Genomic DNA, 16,707 nt, shown 5'->3' on the forward strand with positions numbered 1-16,707 from the left:
TTTATACTTCTCCAGATTAAGGACAGACAGTGTGACATTAAGATATGCTTTTAATTGAATATAAAAATTATTGGCAATGGAAAACATGTACAACTACAGCCAACTAAAGAAAATACTCAAAGCTAACAAAAGACATCTTGACATTTAACAAATGATCAGCCGATCAGTTTCCTGATTTCAAATTAGTCACAAAATAAGTGTGTAAGCTCAGTGTAGCACATTCCCATAAATACCAGTGAAAGGTGTTTTCTCACAGTTCATTGAGGGCGGTATGACCAGCAGTCAGATGAGCTTGGAGGGGAATGCATGTTTGCAGAAAAAAGTAGCAGAGGTATTATCATGGTGCATCCAGCTGTTCCAGTAAAGTTCTTCTCCTTTTCTCCAGCTCTCCTTCACTCAGCTCACTGCCTGACGTGTCCCAGCCACCCTGATCACAAGAGGAATAACAGTAATGTAACAAACTGTGAGAAATAGAAATGTGCTGATCTAAATATGACAGGAACTGCTGTTTCAGAGGATTACAAGCTAGTTGGGTTACCTGGAAGAGTGTCTGACACAACTGCATCAATTTGAATGACATTTAGTTTAGCAGCTTTTGTCTAAAGGCCAATCAATTTTACCATGATAAGGTAAAAGAATACGTATTTTCCATGTCAAAAGCAGCAACAATCTCAATTTCATCATCTCTGAAAACAATTATAACTGGAACCATTCAAATAAACATCAACTTTAACATCCAGCTAATCTTAAAATCAGCAATTAAAACTTTGGTTAGCTGGAATTAAAACAAAAAATATTAATTGATAAGGAAAATTAACCTCCTCTTTGGCCGCTTTCCTTTTCGGAGATTTCTGTTTAGAGTCAGAGCGAGATTTCCCCCGAGACTTGTCGTTCTCTTTATCCTTCTCCATGTCCTTTTCACGCTTTCCATCGCGCTCTCTTCCTTTCTTCTCATTTTCAGACTCCGGCGAGGCCTGTTTGTCACAATTGAAATCAGTGCACATACCCAGTACTCTATCCACACTCAAATTACAGACAGCAAACGCTACACAAACTCTCCTCGCCTTCCTCTATACTTACAGACTTATGGCGTCTCTTCTTGCCCTTCTTCTTGTGCTTCTTGGATTTTTTATAGCTTCTCTCTGGTTTCAGGCATAAAACGTCGGAAAAATTGAGAATAATGCCGCACTTCTTTCATACGATGACCAATTGATTAACTAAACTGTGAAAACCACTCACCAGATTCTCCGCTGGATGAGCGTTCTGATGGAGATTTGGACTGTGACCTCTTTTTCTTCTTGTGGTATTCCTCGTCCTCAGACTCTGAGCCCTGTTCAAATATTTAAGTGAAGTAATTTAGAAATTTGCAAATCATGACAAGGGAGGAATTTTTGTAGATTACAGATTGATAAATCCTTCGCCCGCAGTTCATTCGTATTTAAAGGGGAGAAGTTTACGAACTGATCGGGAGCGGGATCGTTTCCTGTGGTGCTTCTTGGACTTCTTGGAGTGCTTCTTAGTCTTGGAGTGGTGGTGTTGGCATTCATGCTGTTATAATAAATAAAGAATAAATACCATGTCAAACAGCATTGTCATCATCATCATCATCATCATCAATATTGATAAATTCATGTCATTCCCGCTGTCATGGCAGGCTTACCTCCAAGACATGCATGAAATCTTTGAATATTCTCTTCCTCTCTGACTCCAGAGTCACGTCTTCGAAGGCAGATTCTTTTAAGAATCTGTCTCTGACCTGAAATAGTAAAATGTCAGTCACCACAAAATACTACATACAATCAAAACTGAAGAGGGATAGAAATAGAAAATAGCAGTTGCAGAACATTATCTGCATAAAGGACATACAGCCTCCCATGTAGACTCCGGCTCCAGTGGCGGTGTGGCCTGCTTTAGCATGTTCTTGAAGGCTGCTTCTTTTCTTTTCATCTTCCTGGCCTCCTCTTTCTCACGCTCCCTCTCTCGGGCTTCAGCCTTCTCCAGTAACTACCCGGGAAGAAGGTTGCAAAGTGGGTTAATCTTATACATAGAAAACTACAAAACATTTAAAAAAAAAAATAGGGAAAAGGCATTTACATTACAACGAGTTTCAAAACCTGAGATCCAAATAAATTGTTTTGCTGTGCAGTAGAATTCAATAAAACATTTCAAGTCTTAATATTTAGCCTTAAAGTAAAGCAAAAATTTCTGTGCTTTCTGGAGACAATTTCTGATCAAATCATCAACATTTCTTAATTCAATTTTACCATAGGTTATTTAAGCTTATTTACATATCCACTATTATAATGCAATACTTTCCACCATAACGATGTAGGTCCAATATTCACTCTAGCTCTGTGTTGGATCTCTAACAACTCCTGAAGAAAATACCTGCATCGTTAATCACCAAATGCTCCACTGTGTTCACCAGCTAGGCTAACCCTAATTGTGTCCACGTGCAGTTTGGTGATGAGCAGGTAGTATGAGATGGGCTTTAAAGGTGTCAAAATTATTCTATGAGAATGAGGGTTAATCAAAACAGTACAGCTCGTTACAAAGCTCCCTGAAGCCGAGGGGAGCTGCAGATTCAAGTGACCCTTTCACAGTATTAACAGTGTTATTTTCATACACTGTTTTATAATCATTGATTCCACTTGCTTTAAGCTCATTTACTTAAATGTTCCACATACTTTGCTTAACAGTATCTGTGTCCATTATAAGGAACTTTGCTGAATTTTATTCAAAGCTGTTAAATCATTATGTATGATGATGTAGACAGGAATCTTACACTGTTGAAGGCCAGCTTTATATTTCCTGCATCCAGTGTGGTGGCCCTCTTGTCTGAGCTGATGACTGATCCAAAGTCATCAAAGCTAGTGTTGACTTCAACTAGGAATCCTTTGTCCTGCAGAGGGACGTCCACAGAGAATGATATACAAGTTGTACAAAATAACAGAATTTGTAAAAATATACTTATATCAAAACCAACCTCTTAGAGAAAATAGTGACAGTCAAGATTGCCCATGCAATATCACAAATAGAAATAAGATTTTCAGCAAAGGTAAAACAATCTTACCTTAAGAATATCTTTGATTATCCTTTTTTCATCGTGGTAGCGGGCTTTTAGGTCTTCCACATAGAATTTGAACAGGTCCAAAGGAGTGGAACCTGCAGAACAGACATCATTAAATCCAAAAAGTGTAAATATTTTTCAATGTAGCGAAAGAACTATAAACGGGGCCAATAAAGTCAGCATACCAAAGAACACTAAAGCCATGCAAATAAATATAAAGGACTTTGAGTAGTGAATGCATCAAAGTATCAAATATAAAAAGAAAAAATATCTAAAATGAATGGGGTACAAAAAAAAAATTCAGTAGCTTAACAGTGATTCATAAAGGATTTGCGTCCTCAGCTGTGTATAGTTTATTTCATGTCATGTGCTGCCATCTGCATGTCACAGACATGTGTAGCTGCATGTGCTGTGGCCTGCTGTCCTACCCGGCTGGCCCAGCATGTTGGCAAAGCGGATGTCGGAGCTGAGCGTCGGGTACATCTCCATCCAGGCAGACATGGAGTGAAGCTGGCCGTGGTCGTGAAGCTCGTCCAGAAATTTCTGCCGGAAAAAAACAATATATGAATTCAGCACAGCAACAGACATCCCGTTTATGAACAAATAAAATGAGTTATTTTTGTTTACGTTTTATTTACATTATTAAATGTAAGAAATGACACGAGAAGTGAAGTCAGGATATCAAGCCACTTTTTCTTTTGCTGATGACTTCCACTAGGTTTGTTTTGAAATACACATGCCCTGTTTTATGTCCCTCTCACCTGGAAGGCCTCTCTGTTCTTGCGTTGTCGTCTTCTTTCCCTGAGGAGAGTCTTTTGTTTCTCTTCCTCCTCCTCCTTCTCTAGTGCCCGAATGTGCTCCTCAAAACAAATAAGGGCATCTTCTTTATCCATATCTGCCGGTAGACAACAACACCATCAACAGCGAGAAACTCAATTTACAAACATTCACATGGAACCAAGTGAACCTTGGTCTTCTCTCTTCTACTATCTGTTTAAAACTACTGTAGGTAAATAAAGACATGAGTTTCTGGTGTCATACTCTGCAGCTCCTCATCTTCTGCAAAGGTGGGGTTGTCAAGCAGGTACTGCTGGGCCTCAGACCAGGTGGTGCGGTATGTGACGTTGGCCATGTTGTCCAGGATGTTCTTCAGAGCTTCCCAGTTCCTCTTTCTCAGCTGCTTGGCTTGTTCCTGGGTAGAAGATAAAACCAGGCTGTTAATTGTACCAAAAACTGAAGGATGACTCATTCTGCATAATTATGATAAACATGTTGACTAAAAGACTTGGAAAGATTTCGGATCCATAGTAAAACAAAACTTTACCTTCTCCTTTTTAGCAAGATAGAACAGCACATCTTCATAGATCTCCAGCCTGTCTCTCTCAGGAACACAACTCCACACTTCAAGCTCATTAAACATCTGCTCCGCTTTCCTGGAGTCAAAGCAAACACACGCGCGCGCGCACACACACACACACACACACACACACACACACACACACACACACACACACACACATTTTAGAATATTTTCACACAATAACCCACATGAGGGCAGCATTTCACAAGCTAAATTGACCTTTAAGGCATTGATTGTTATTGTTTTGTGCAAGCCATTACATGTACAGTTGGGTCGGCAAAGCTCATGAAATGTTACTAAAAAACGGAACAAGTTTTTAAGATCTGATCACAAATACAGCTAACTTTCAAGATGTGCACCGAAAACATTCCATTTCCTCGGCTGATGTCACAACCTTGACGCTCAAAGGAGTTTGTAGCTGCGCACACGCACACAAGACAGCCCTGCCATCCCTCCCCAACTCCTGCTGTGTGTCATCCCAGATTACAACCCCAGTGCCAGCTGAATTTGAAACTGGCTTGTTGTCAAGGTCATTCGTCGATTGCCCGTCCCCTCCGTCCGTCACGATGACTTTCACATAATATGCCAAACCAAAGAGTGCTGGTGGACTGGATGTCACATGCAACACCAAGAATCAAAATGACAACATTTTAAGCGATGTCAGCTGTTAGAATGAATAATAACCCAAATAATTAAATTCATCTAAAAAAATGTTTTGTTGTAGTTTGTTGCATCTCTGTTGCATTAATGAAATTTTGAAATTCATTGGAAACGGTGGACAAGAGGATAAAACACAAAAAATGTGTATTAGATTCAAACTCAAGATGTCATATGCACCTTCACTCTCAACATCATCATAACTTTCGGAATGTTCAATGTCAGTCGAGCAACATTCTGTTATAGTGAAAACAAATTCAGTATAATAGTGTGACCAGGGCTAGGAGGTCAGAGTATTTTAAGGGGAAGTTAACAGTGCTGTAACTGCATGATGGCGTGCACACACCGTAGATGACCTTTCCCCGATCCAATCTGCATAATCACATTGACAGTTTAGAGAAACAAAAATCAATACAGGAAAAATCACACGCACACACACTCTCTGAGAGATTGCTGTTGCACTTACTTGTATCTGGTGGTAGATGTCATCTTGTCGTGGTTCTCCAAGAATCTCTGAAAGGTCTCTTTGGACTCCTTGTATTTAATTCTGGCCTCCTCCTTTTCTTCCTTCTCTGTTTGGACTTTGTAGGCATTGAACGCCTGCTTCTTTTCACTCAGTTTGGGAAGGGCACTTTGTTAGGAAGTAAAAGTGAGAAATTTTAGGTCAGAGATGGGGACGGTTCTTACCCGCCATTGCACAGTTATTTGGATAAAGAAATTCCTGGAGAACAATGTACCTGTAGCGAGGATCATTGATAATCATTTTCATGGCCTGTTCCCACGAGGAGTTTGAGGAAACACCCTAAAGAAAGAAAATAGGACCAAGTCATGATGGTTTAAACCAAATTCTTAAACTACATATGAAATTTGTTACATCTTTAAACAATAGATCAAAGAAAATTGATTCTTACTCTCCTCGATAAGAGACAGCATATGAATCAGGAGGAGGATCAATGATGCTGTGATTGCTTGAAGTCAACACATTTTCTTAATTACTAATAGATGCTGGGTTAAGAGGTGTGGAGTGGCAATAATTCAAGAAGTGCCACTGAGGATTTATGTAAGCCCGCTTTCTGCCACTTGCTTCTCCCAGGGAGTGACTGCTTCATCCATTATGAACTGATTCCACCCCATGCTGCTGTCTTGTCAGTTGTCACAGTTATTCTAACTCAGTGAGGCATGCCACTTTCTCTCACTGTCTTAATCCCAGCCAGCCCCGTGCCTTTGATCCAATAAAGCTAATCATAAAGACAGAGCCATTAAGATCTTGCAGGGAATGGCAAGCAATCTCAGAGGAGAGCTTTGTGCACAAAATTAAAAAGCACCTAAATATAGCAGCATTCAAGGTGGGTGGTGCTCGGGCCACCGAACATACAACACAACCACAGCAACAGGAGATGAAGCTTAACAGACCTCCCAGCAGCTCAAGAAGAGGGACAGGGATTAGATTTGGATCAGAATGCAAAGGATGTGACGATAAAGTCATGAGGCTTTAGCAGAGACTGAGGTTGTAAATGTATACTTAAAAACAGACACGTGTTGTATACATCACTTGTGTTCAAAACAACAAGGATCTGAATAACTCCAAAAGTAAAGCAGTCAATAAAGAGCCCTACGATATACAGTAACGCTTGATGGTGGTACTTTGATGAGGCTGACTTTGTGAACACTGATTTTTTTTTTAATGCCCAAATCAGAACAGTTAGCTATTGATAGAAATGTCTGCTCTGATTTAAGACTCAACCCTGTGCAATATCAAGATAAAAAAAAAAAAAAACTTGCAACACACTGCCTGACTGCCCAACATCTGAATCAATAATTATTCAGATTTTATAAACGGAAACATATAGAACATTTTCAAAGAGTACAACACCACGAGAAAAAAGGACTTGTATATAGCACATAATCAGTAGCAAATCAACATCTGCCTTTACAGTAAATTGTCACAATAAAATCCTGATTTATCTGCCATTGCAAGCAGAGCCCTGCTCTAAGTGATGACGCTGTAAGTCCCACAGTTTTTGTCAATGATTTGGCAAATAGAGTCTTTTTGACTGACTGACCAAGTCACATAATCCATTACACTAAGAGATGGTCACAGCTAAAAGCATATTAATGGATACTTGTGAATGTCCGGGCAACCACGCGGAAACAAGCAGATTTAATATTTAGCATTTGACCAGTTAAATGTCAAGTATCATGACCATTCAGTACTGTCCTACAGTGACAATAGGCTTCTCTCCTACAGCATGTCACCTCTGGTTCATCTACATGTTAACACCCTTTGACAGCCTGACTTACCTTCTCTTTCAGCAGCTCTTTGAAGGCCTGCTTGGCCTCCTCTTTTGTGTTCCATTTGTACGTCTTCTTTTGAAGTTCTGGACGGTCTTCCTTCGTGACTTCGATACTGATCGCAGAAAAAGAAAGAAAATATATTGCATTTTAGAAAATGAGCTTTCATCACATCCAGGGGCTTGCACTAAAATAAAGTCACAAAGCACCAAAATAAACTTCCTTGTCTACAAATACATTAAGTTAAAAGTATAGTGTGAGAATTAACCTAATGCAGTTGTGGCACTATACCTCTGGCTTGATGTATATGGTGTATATCTGAGGACAGTACTTTTTGGATACAAGGCCCATATTTGTGGCAGTGAAATAACGAGCACAAGTCACACTTCGACAGTTTGGCAATTTCTTGGAAAAAATAAATTGCTTTGCACCTTTTCTTTCAGCTCTGCTAAAACTACACAAATGGCTAAACATAAGAATTCACTCTCATGAGAAAGCACAAAGTCAGTTGTTGATATTTTGATGGCAAATGTGTCTTAGACTTTGTCCCGAGAATTGGCACAAACCATGGTGATGTATCAACAACACCAACTAAATATGAAACAATTGTTAGAATGTAAATAAGCCATTTCAAATAATTACTTTCCACAGTGACCATGCTTTTAAAATCAGCTAAAAAAAAAATAAAACTGCTGCAATGGATTCTTACAGTATGTTGTGTCCACAGCTGCTTTATATTGTATAAAAAGCTTCTCCTTCAGCTGATTAAATCCCTGCAGCCATCTGAACGCAGCAGGACACATATGTTGATAAACCTCAGATTTGAGAAGTATCACGCTAGAGCGCAGTGCCATTAAGCATAAGCATTTCCTTTGAGTACTTACATGACACCAGGCTGCTGCCCAGTAACCGCATTTAACACGAAATACACGACTGGTTTGTAATGATGTGATTCTCTATTGTTTAAATGGAGGATGCTGGATTAAAGCAGCTCATCAGTCTCGTGTGTCACTGCCTCCATTTTAACTTCTAACTTCTAACCCTGCTCAGCAGTCACTCTTCATTGCTCTGCACCATTCAGACAATAATATAATTTACTAACGAAGCCTCTTTGCACGTGTTGGTTGAGCTGTTGCATCACCGTGATTGGCACAGCTGTTTCAGATCAATGACAGCAGTGATGTGAATGGCCGACAGTGGTTATTAATCACCACACCTTCCGATTTCTATTCAATCTCACTTAGGCCTTGTATGCTATGCACCCCTGGACCCACATGAAACATAATAAAACGCGTGCTTGAAGACACTCACAAAGTGCTTAGTGCTTGTCGTTGTTTTAACGCTGTTCAAATAGGGATCATAATTGTTTACCTGGCTGTGCCCTCTGTGGTCTCGGAGGAAGCCACAGGCGCATCTGCTGTCTTGACCTCAGCTGTCTGATGCACAGCCGCCTGGGACAGGTGTTCCTCTGAGACGGCTGTTGCAGTTTCCACCTCCATTATGGTTGCCATAGTGGCCATGTTATCTGCTTGCACTGTAGGAGCTGCAGCGGTTCCAGGGGCTGCTGCCTCTGCCGTTCTGAAATAAGACCATGACAATGAAGCCACACCGCTTGATCAAAAGAATACCAGGTGGAAATCATTTTTATTAACCTCTGTGTTTGTTGGTTATAATACATAGTGGAGCCATGGAGCATAATGGCAGGTATGCAGGAAGCTCTTACCCATTCTCCTCTGCTTTGATCATAGCTGGAATAGACAAAAAGAGATAACTGTGAGAGTTCTTGCTTTCATTTCAAATCAGACTGCAGATAAGGGGCGGCCGCAGAGATAAAAGTACTTTTGGAGACACCATGTATTCCTGTGTTTTTACATCAATGATGCTCAGAGCCCCAAATGCACGACATCATTCATTGAACAACCCAGCAGTCAACATTTAACATGCTGTTAAAGGCTTAACCGCAGAGTGTGGCATGGCTCAGTATGGGACATCACTGCCTTTCTCACTACCAGTTTGACATCATCAGACGGCAGCACTTTACCTTCCAGATCCTCCAGCTCTTTGGGTTTGGTCCATCTGGACTCCTTCGTCTGCGAGTTGTAATAATAAGGCTTCCCCGTATCTGACTTGTACTCCTTCCAAGGGCATTTAGACAGCATTTGCTAAGAAGGGAAAAAATGATGTGGACATTTTTCAGTTTTGATTTACAGCATTGTCACTGCAATAGCTAGTGCAGTTTTCTCTACCATTATAACCCTTCGGTGCTGCACCCAAGCATTGTTTCACAGATGCACAGCATTGTTTAGAATATCACACTTTGCATGTAGGGCATTTTAATGTTCTCAAAACAGGACTGCAGAGGACAAATTATTGACGTTATCTGACTCTGATACATTACAATTTCATTAGTTTTAATGAACTATCCCTGCTAAATGAGTAAAATTGGGTTAAAAAACAAAACAAAGTCATGTTGAAGGGTACATGTAAAACTTGAGAACATATAATATATAACAAATGGTTACTTGTAGGCTCTTTAGAAGCAGATATTAAACATATTATGTAAGTGATAAGAGTTTGTACCTCTGCAGGAGATTTGAGCTCATCCGGTTTCTCCCACGTGGATTGCTTCGTCTCTGTATTGTAATAATAGGTCTTCCCATCCAGTGATTTGTGTTCTGTCCACAGGGACTTCTGAGGCAGACAAAAAAAAAAAACATAAATCAGCCATTTCAGACACTTTACTTTGGTTCCATTTGAAATTCTTTTACATTTCCTTGTTAATAGTGAGAAATCTTTAACTCCAATATTTACATTTTCAACGTGCACAAACCTTTTTCGGCTGCTCCTCCTGTGGCGATCCATTTGTGGTACTCTATAGGAAAGAAAGAAATGAAAAGTTAACAAACTGAAGTTACTGGGAAACTTGCAATTACTGCATATGAAGAAATTGTGTTACACTTACAGATGTTCCAGGTGCAGCAGCTGTGACGGTAAAAGGAAATATGTGAGTATTTCAAATAAACATAAAATATGGAAGAATCTGATTCTCAAAGTGACAAATTAAGAATCTTACCTGTGGAGTCAACACCAGGCTGTAGAAAAGACAAGTTTAATAGTATCTTATTTTCCCCAAAAATACACTCAAATCTGAAAGTTTACATCAGCACATTTCTACCACAGATCAGGAATACACTCATTATTTACAGCAGACAGTAACTGGCAAAGCTTTCCTAATTAGAGCCCAACTCCTCACCAACAAGATACTAACATAGACTTGTGTTGGTTCAGTTTGTCTTATGACCTTTAAAATCAATCTGGATGTTGTTACAATAAATACAGTATATCATTCAACTCATTGGCATAATTCATTTACATGCAGGTAACAAGAAATATTTACAGAGCTTCAACAATGAGGGGCTGATGTGTGTCTTTACATTTACGGTGAGTCATAGCTGTACCAAAGCAACAAAAAAAAGTGACAATGTGAAACACATTTTACTCAAGTGTTCATGTTAATTTTAATCAGATGCTGTATTTGATTATGCTTTCAGCTGTTTCATCTCAATCTGCAGATTACTATATACTAATATTTCTTATGGAGTGACATCATATCATATTCATCAGAAGTGTTACTTGGCTCTGCAAAAGCTTCATTTAGCATTTCACAGATTGCTTTGTACTTTGAAGAAGTGTGAAGCAGAGCACTGATGAAAAAGTAGTGTGGAGACTCACCGGCCCCGTTGGTTGTACAGCCGCAGCTGGCATGCGAGGGGGCATCATCATCCCTGGCATCATAGGTGGCATCATGCCTGGCATCTAATGAAAGAAGCATCATGAAATATTCATCTGGCATTTCCATACTACCGAGAGCAGACAGAAGTGTCAGACGAGGTGTTGGTGTCTGTATAGATGGCTGCTTGCAAGTGGGGTGAGAGTGAAGCTGATTCTGCTGTCCTTATTTAATGGTGTGATGCCACAGCTTGTGATCTGTGTGGCAGCAACACACCAAAATACATCCACTCACCACCTTTTTAGGCTCGCGTTGCTGGCACCTTGATAAAACACCTCTCCCCAAGATCACACCAATATGATAGAATCACATATGCTTGCCGACTGTGACCCATTTTGGGTTAATAAATAAATAAATAAATAAATAAGTCAAAGAAAAAGAAAAGAATGTGGCTCCCTCATGTATTTATTCAACCAGAAGATTTAAAACAATAAACAAGCAATCTTCTTTGTTTAATTTGCATCTCTTTAAGAAAAATAGTACATGTAATAATAGCCAGAGCCATCTTTTATCACTGGATATTTTTCACTCTTGAACTTAATGGCTTCTGTGGACATTTGCTAAACTAACACAGAACTGAGTTAAAGAAGAAAGTAAATTCTAACATTAGTTTTATTTCCGAGATCTTCAAATAGTGACTGAAAATAAGCACTATCTGTATTTAAGATGATAACACAGGTGGCAAACAAGTTGACAGGTTGACTGCTTAGCTGCCACTTCATTTTGAGGTAAGACCAAACACACCTGTAATGTTTTATCATTTCTCCTTGCACATTAAAAAAAAAAAAATCACCAATGCGCACATCTATGGAAACTACAACCAGAAGAACCAGAAGTTAAACCATTAAGTCTTCCTGTAAAGGTTGATGGATGCTTGGCATTTGGCTTTGGTTTTACTCCAAATAAGTTTGACTAACGTGGAAATTCATCCATCTGAATATTGATGATGTTGCCACTCTCTGTTATCTCAGCCATTACGAGTGTTATCATCACCGATGAAAGAAATGACCACAGAAACTCAAATAAAACCCAAGACAGAGTAGTTTTTCTTTCATTGTCAAACATTTCCTGACACTTGCTTCTTATTAATGCCATAAGGCTACAAATGATTCAGGGGGAAGTGGAAACACAGGCCACTTAGACCCAAAGATTCAAAAAGAAAAGCTCCCTACAAGGCTCACCTGCCCCATCGGTGGTGCCCCCATTGGTGGCATTATGCCAGGGGGAATTATACCAGGTGGCATAGGTGTCATGCTGGGAGGACGCTGTCCCATAGGGGGCATTCCAATGGGAGGGAAGTGAGGGGGTATTCCTGGTGGTCCCATCTAGACAAAGGAAGACAGGAAGAGAGAGAGAAAAAATATACATATTAAATTCAATTAAACTGTAATGAAGACCTTTAAAATTCACTAGTTAAAGCACAACCCTGTGTGATGACTGGAAACCAAAAGTGAAAAGCTAATTTTAAAATATCTCTGTCACTGACTTACAAATGGGGGAGGTATCCCTGAGGGCGGTACACCTGGATAAGGTGGCGCTTGGCTCGGGCCATTATTAGCCTCCGATGAAGACTGTCATGAATAAGAAACACCACACAGAGTTAGTGAACTCACAACAGTCAGTGGTGTTGTGGGAAGGTAGCAGCCTGCTTCTTTCAAGAAAGCTACCACCCCCCCCCCCCTTTTTTTTTTTTTTTTTTTTCCTTTTCTTTTAATATATATATATATGTTTTTTAGATTTGGATCCCTAGAATATCCTTGTTATTACTGTGCTTAAGAAAGTTCACAACTTAAGTTTGATTACCATTAAGTCTAATAATAAGGACAATAAACTAAATGATGAATTTCATGTGTGCAGTTAAACGTGTATATAATAGATATATAATGTACTGTATCTACTGTGCATTTTATATTTAATATTTTGTACTGCTATTTTATTGCTTTTCTATTATTCTATTATTATCTTATTGCTTCTGTAGCGAAAAAATGTTCCCTCGGGGATTAATAAAGTAACTACCTACCTACCTAAACACAATCAAAAAGGGGTGCATGGATATCTGCTTTCAATGTTTAAAACTGTAGTATCAGTCCACCATATTTATAAAAAAGGAGGATGGGAAAACGTGAATGAACTCCTCTCAGTACAGTATTTTAACTACAACTGAACACCACAATCTACAGCCATCAAAGTTGAATCAACACATCTCTGAAACAGTTTCATCAAAATCCAAACCTTCTTTAATGAATTATGGCTGAGTGGATCTATACAGTCGAAGCAGCTTTAAATGAAATAAGTTTTAACAAAGAAATTAAATAACATGAAGAACCTTTCATAGTATCAAGAAATGCAGTAGTTTTATAGGGCCTGAAAAAAATGTTGTTGTTTTTTCTTCCCATCGTTGATTATTTTCTCAATTGATCAATTAGTTCTTTGGTCTTTAAAATGATGATGAGTGTTTCTAAAAGCCCAAAGTGCAGCTTATAAGTCTCTTTTTGTTCCAAACAAAAGTCTGCAACCAAAACTAACTCAATTCATAATGATGAAGGAATAAAGGAAACAAAACAAAACAAAAATCACATTTATGTCGCTGGAATCAGTTTTAGCACTTTTTAATCAGAAAAAAAAAAAAAAAATCAAAAATCAAATCAAAACAATGAATTGATTATCAGAATAGTTGACAATCATTTTTTTGTCGTTAGACTAATTGATTAATCGATTAATCGAGTTGCACTTTTACAGCTTCCAAAGTGAAAGATGTCCGATCAGCTTCAGGCGACAGTAATGAATGTTTTACAACATGTGCTCTTATAACGTTGTTCTCTTTCATGCATTTGTAAGCAGGTCTATCGAGATGTTTTATCATTTTAACTGATATCACTGAAGACTTAATTCATTTGGGTTAATGGGATGTTTATTGTAGATAAATAACAGCGCAAATATACGATGTTAATAGAAAACGCTCCCGATTTAACGCTAACACCAATAGCCGTGTTCCGATCACCTCCGGAGCAGCAGATCGATCTCGTTTGTGTTTGTGCATTTTACCCGACTTCAGTTCTGATTTATGATTATAGACAGATGTAAATAAACCTTACCTTTGTCTTCGACTAACGTGAACTTGCTAAGCAACTGCTACTGTTCGTGATGAATGGCTGCAGGCTCCGTCTAAACTCTGGTACACAATCAATTCATGCTACAGCCAAACGTTAACTAGTTAGAAAGCTAAATACGCCTTCACCAGCCTATATTTTGGTTTATGAATACCTTTAAGCGTGTTGAATAACATTACGCATTAACAAAGCAAATTGCCAGCCAGTAAGTTACTTAATTCCTTAAAAAGGCACCAGTTCCAGGACATACTCTGTACCATGACGGTAAGTATATGCCGCTCTTAGCCCAGTGCTAACACGACATGCTAACCCGTGGTCTACGATATTGTTATCACACAATGGGGTCAAACAAACGGTCAATAACCAAACGGAAAATATTCACATATGAACTCTTTACAACTTATTTGTTCGCCTTTTTACTTTATTGTAGGTAAACTATTCTTTTGAACGGCTGCACTCACCATGTTGACGAGAGGGTTAGATCCTCCGAGTAATTTGAGCTGCACCTCTCAACAACGAGCAAAACGATTGGCTGAACTCGATCTGAGGGCATGACGTCAGAGGTAGGGGACTCTGTGGCGTCACTCTGCGTTAGAAATGCGCACAAATGCGACTTAAGGTGAGACAATGGCAGTCAAAGAGTTACAGAAACAACATTTACAACAACATAAATACATACAGCCACACTCTGCAGAGGAAGACTATGAGATGAAAGAAGCCAGTTAGTGGACCTTAAGTTTATCTTCGCAAATGCAAATGCAACAATTTAGTAGTAGGTCAAACCTGGAACAAAAGGCACCCACTAATACAATTAAATACAAAGGCTGAGGCGGCCTGATAGTTAAACGAGTTAAATTCAAATTGAATGTTGCAACAGCCACATGAAATTGGTAAGTGTAAGATTTCTTGTTAAATTCCCCAAAACATTTTTTTTAAATACACAAACACAGACATACAGTGAAAGAAAATTCAGCAAAAGGCCCACGCCACTCAAAATTATATTTTCACTGTGCAGAATAATGATACTTTTTTTTTATTGAGGTTATTGAGGTTTCTTTATTATAAACCTCCAAGAAGATGTGACTTCACAATTTGTTTAGAGGCCAGTCCTGGTGAAAATGGCCAACTCACGTGCCAATTGCACATACTTGTTGCATTACGTGTTTGTGCTGTCATTCTGTTAGATTTGTATTATTATTAGTTTGTCTCACAGCAGTTTTCTTACAGTAAGGTCATTGAAATTGATTGAAATTGATTGAAAAAGATGGATATGAACACAAACATAATTGGGAATTTATAGGAATTTCTGAAATGTCATTATGACCCTAACAACATTCTTTGTTGAATAATCCACTTACTTTCAGCCCTACCCTTCCCCTCTGTCACTGCTGATACAAAACGGAGATTATTCTTTACACTGTTACAGTGAGTGATTTTCTCCCCTTTTATTTTGGATAAAGAGGTGCCTATTTCAGAAGCTGGGCTAGCTGGGGTGTTCAGACACAGCAAAATTAACCCGGCGTATTGAGGATCCTTTTGAGAACCAGCTGTGATTTTCCAATTATTGGCTTCTGTGACACAGTTCTCGTTGCTCTATGTGGCTGGAATGATACCCTGTGACAATCATGGACTGGTCAGTCTACACACTTTTACTGTAAGTAACAGTCTTATGGCTGTGATTCACTGTTTTCCTGTTCCTCTTTCTCCTGCACTCTGTAGTCATATATTTTCCACACATAATAAGATGGTTATTCAATCAGAAAATTAGTGTAATGGCCTGATGAACACGTTGATTTTTATTTATTGCTGTTCTGTAGAGATGCTATGGACATTATCCTAAATATTTTAAATGATCAAGGTATGTATTCAAAACATTTTTAAAATGAAAAACGGATGTTTCAGTTGTAGACAATATGCAGCTTGCCTCTCAGAGGAGTTGTTTACTGGAGTTGTCCCTGGGATTTGAAGTGTTATTGAGGTGTGAAGCATGCTACAAAGAGTTTGAAACAGATGAGCCCTCACTTAAGGCAGACTGCAATAAACTCTGATGCATTTCCTGACAAGTGTAGGAGAATTCCCAATCCATTCTCTTAACAAGCCAAAAAAAAAAGGAAAAGAAAGTGACAGTGAGGGATAGTGATGAATCGAGCTTCAGCCTAATGACGCGAGTCACTCAGCCACAGTGCATCAAACATAAATATAAAACCAGCACTGAGTGAGTCAGCACTGCTGCAGCTGATAGATACATATATACATATATACATAGATAGATAGATAGATAGATAGATAGATAGATAGATAGATAGATAGATAGATCACAATATAAATTGAAAACGGAAGGATAATGAAGGACATATTGCCCTGTCAAAATTCTCTGTGCAGCTGGAATTAATTAGGAAAACATTTGGAAATCCCATTAGTTAAATTT

At 38.9% G+C, this 16,707-nt stretch overlaps 1 protein-coding gene across 2 annotated transcripts; it reads right to left on the bottom strand.

The window, feature by feature from the left end:
• Nucleotides 1–32: 32 nt before the first annotated feature.
• Nucleotides 33–14,815, bottom strand: prpf40a (PRP40 pre-mRNA processing factor 40 homolog A). 2 transcript variants are annotated; one of them, XM_069147190.1, is made up of 27 exons: nucleotides 14,741–14,759; nucleotides 12,660–12,740; nucleotides 12,351–12,494; nucleotides 11,112–11,195; nucleotides 10,453–10,471; nucleotides 10,342–10,361; nucleotides 10,210–10,251; nucleotides 9,960–10,070; nucleotides 9,421–9,541; nucleotides 9,103–9,127; nucleotides 8,751–8,957; nucleotides 7,389–7,494; nucleotides 5,825–5,889; nucleotides 5,554–5,718; nucleotides 4,395–4,503; nucleotides 4,112–4,262; nucleotides 3,832–3,965; nucleotides 3,499–3,613; nucleotides 3,074–3,165; nucleotides 2,786–2,902; nucleotides 1,867–2,004; nucleotides 1,661–1,756; nucleotides 1,462–1,548; nucleotides 1,240–1,330; nucleotides 1,081–1,142; nucleotides 819–974; nucleotides 33–427 (listed from the first exon to the last, which is right to left on the bottom strand). In XM_069147190.1, exons 1-27 carry the CDS (start codon nucleotides 14,741–14,743, stop codon nucleotides 338–340), a joined length of 2,631 nt encoding a protein of 876 aa, XP_069003291.1. In that variant the 5' UTR covers nucleotides 14,744–14,759; the 3' UTR covers nucleotides 33–337. The 2 variants fall into 2 exon arrangements, with proteins under 2 accessions (XP_069003291.1, XP_069003292.1); XM_069147191.1 differs by lacking the exon at nucleotides 12,660–12,740 and having other exon boundaries at nucleotides 14,741–14,815.
• Between the last annotated feature and the right edge of the window lie 1,892 nt (nucleotides 14,816–16,707).

This window comes from Embiotoca jacksoni, unplaced genomic scaffold (assembly GCF_022577435.1).
Source record: "Embiotoca jacksoni isolate LCO1_2020_lvr unplaced genomic scaffold, fEmbJac1.0.p SCAF_134, whole genome shotgun sequence".
Classification (NCBI taxonomy): Eukaryota; Metazoa; Chordata; class Actinopteri; family Embiotocidae; genus Embiotoca; species Embiotoca jacksoni.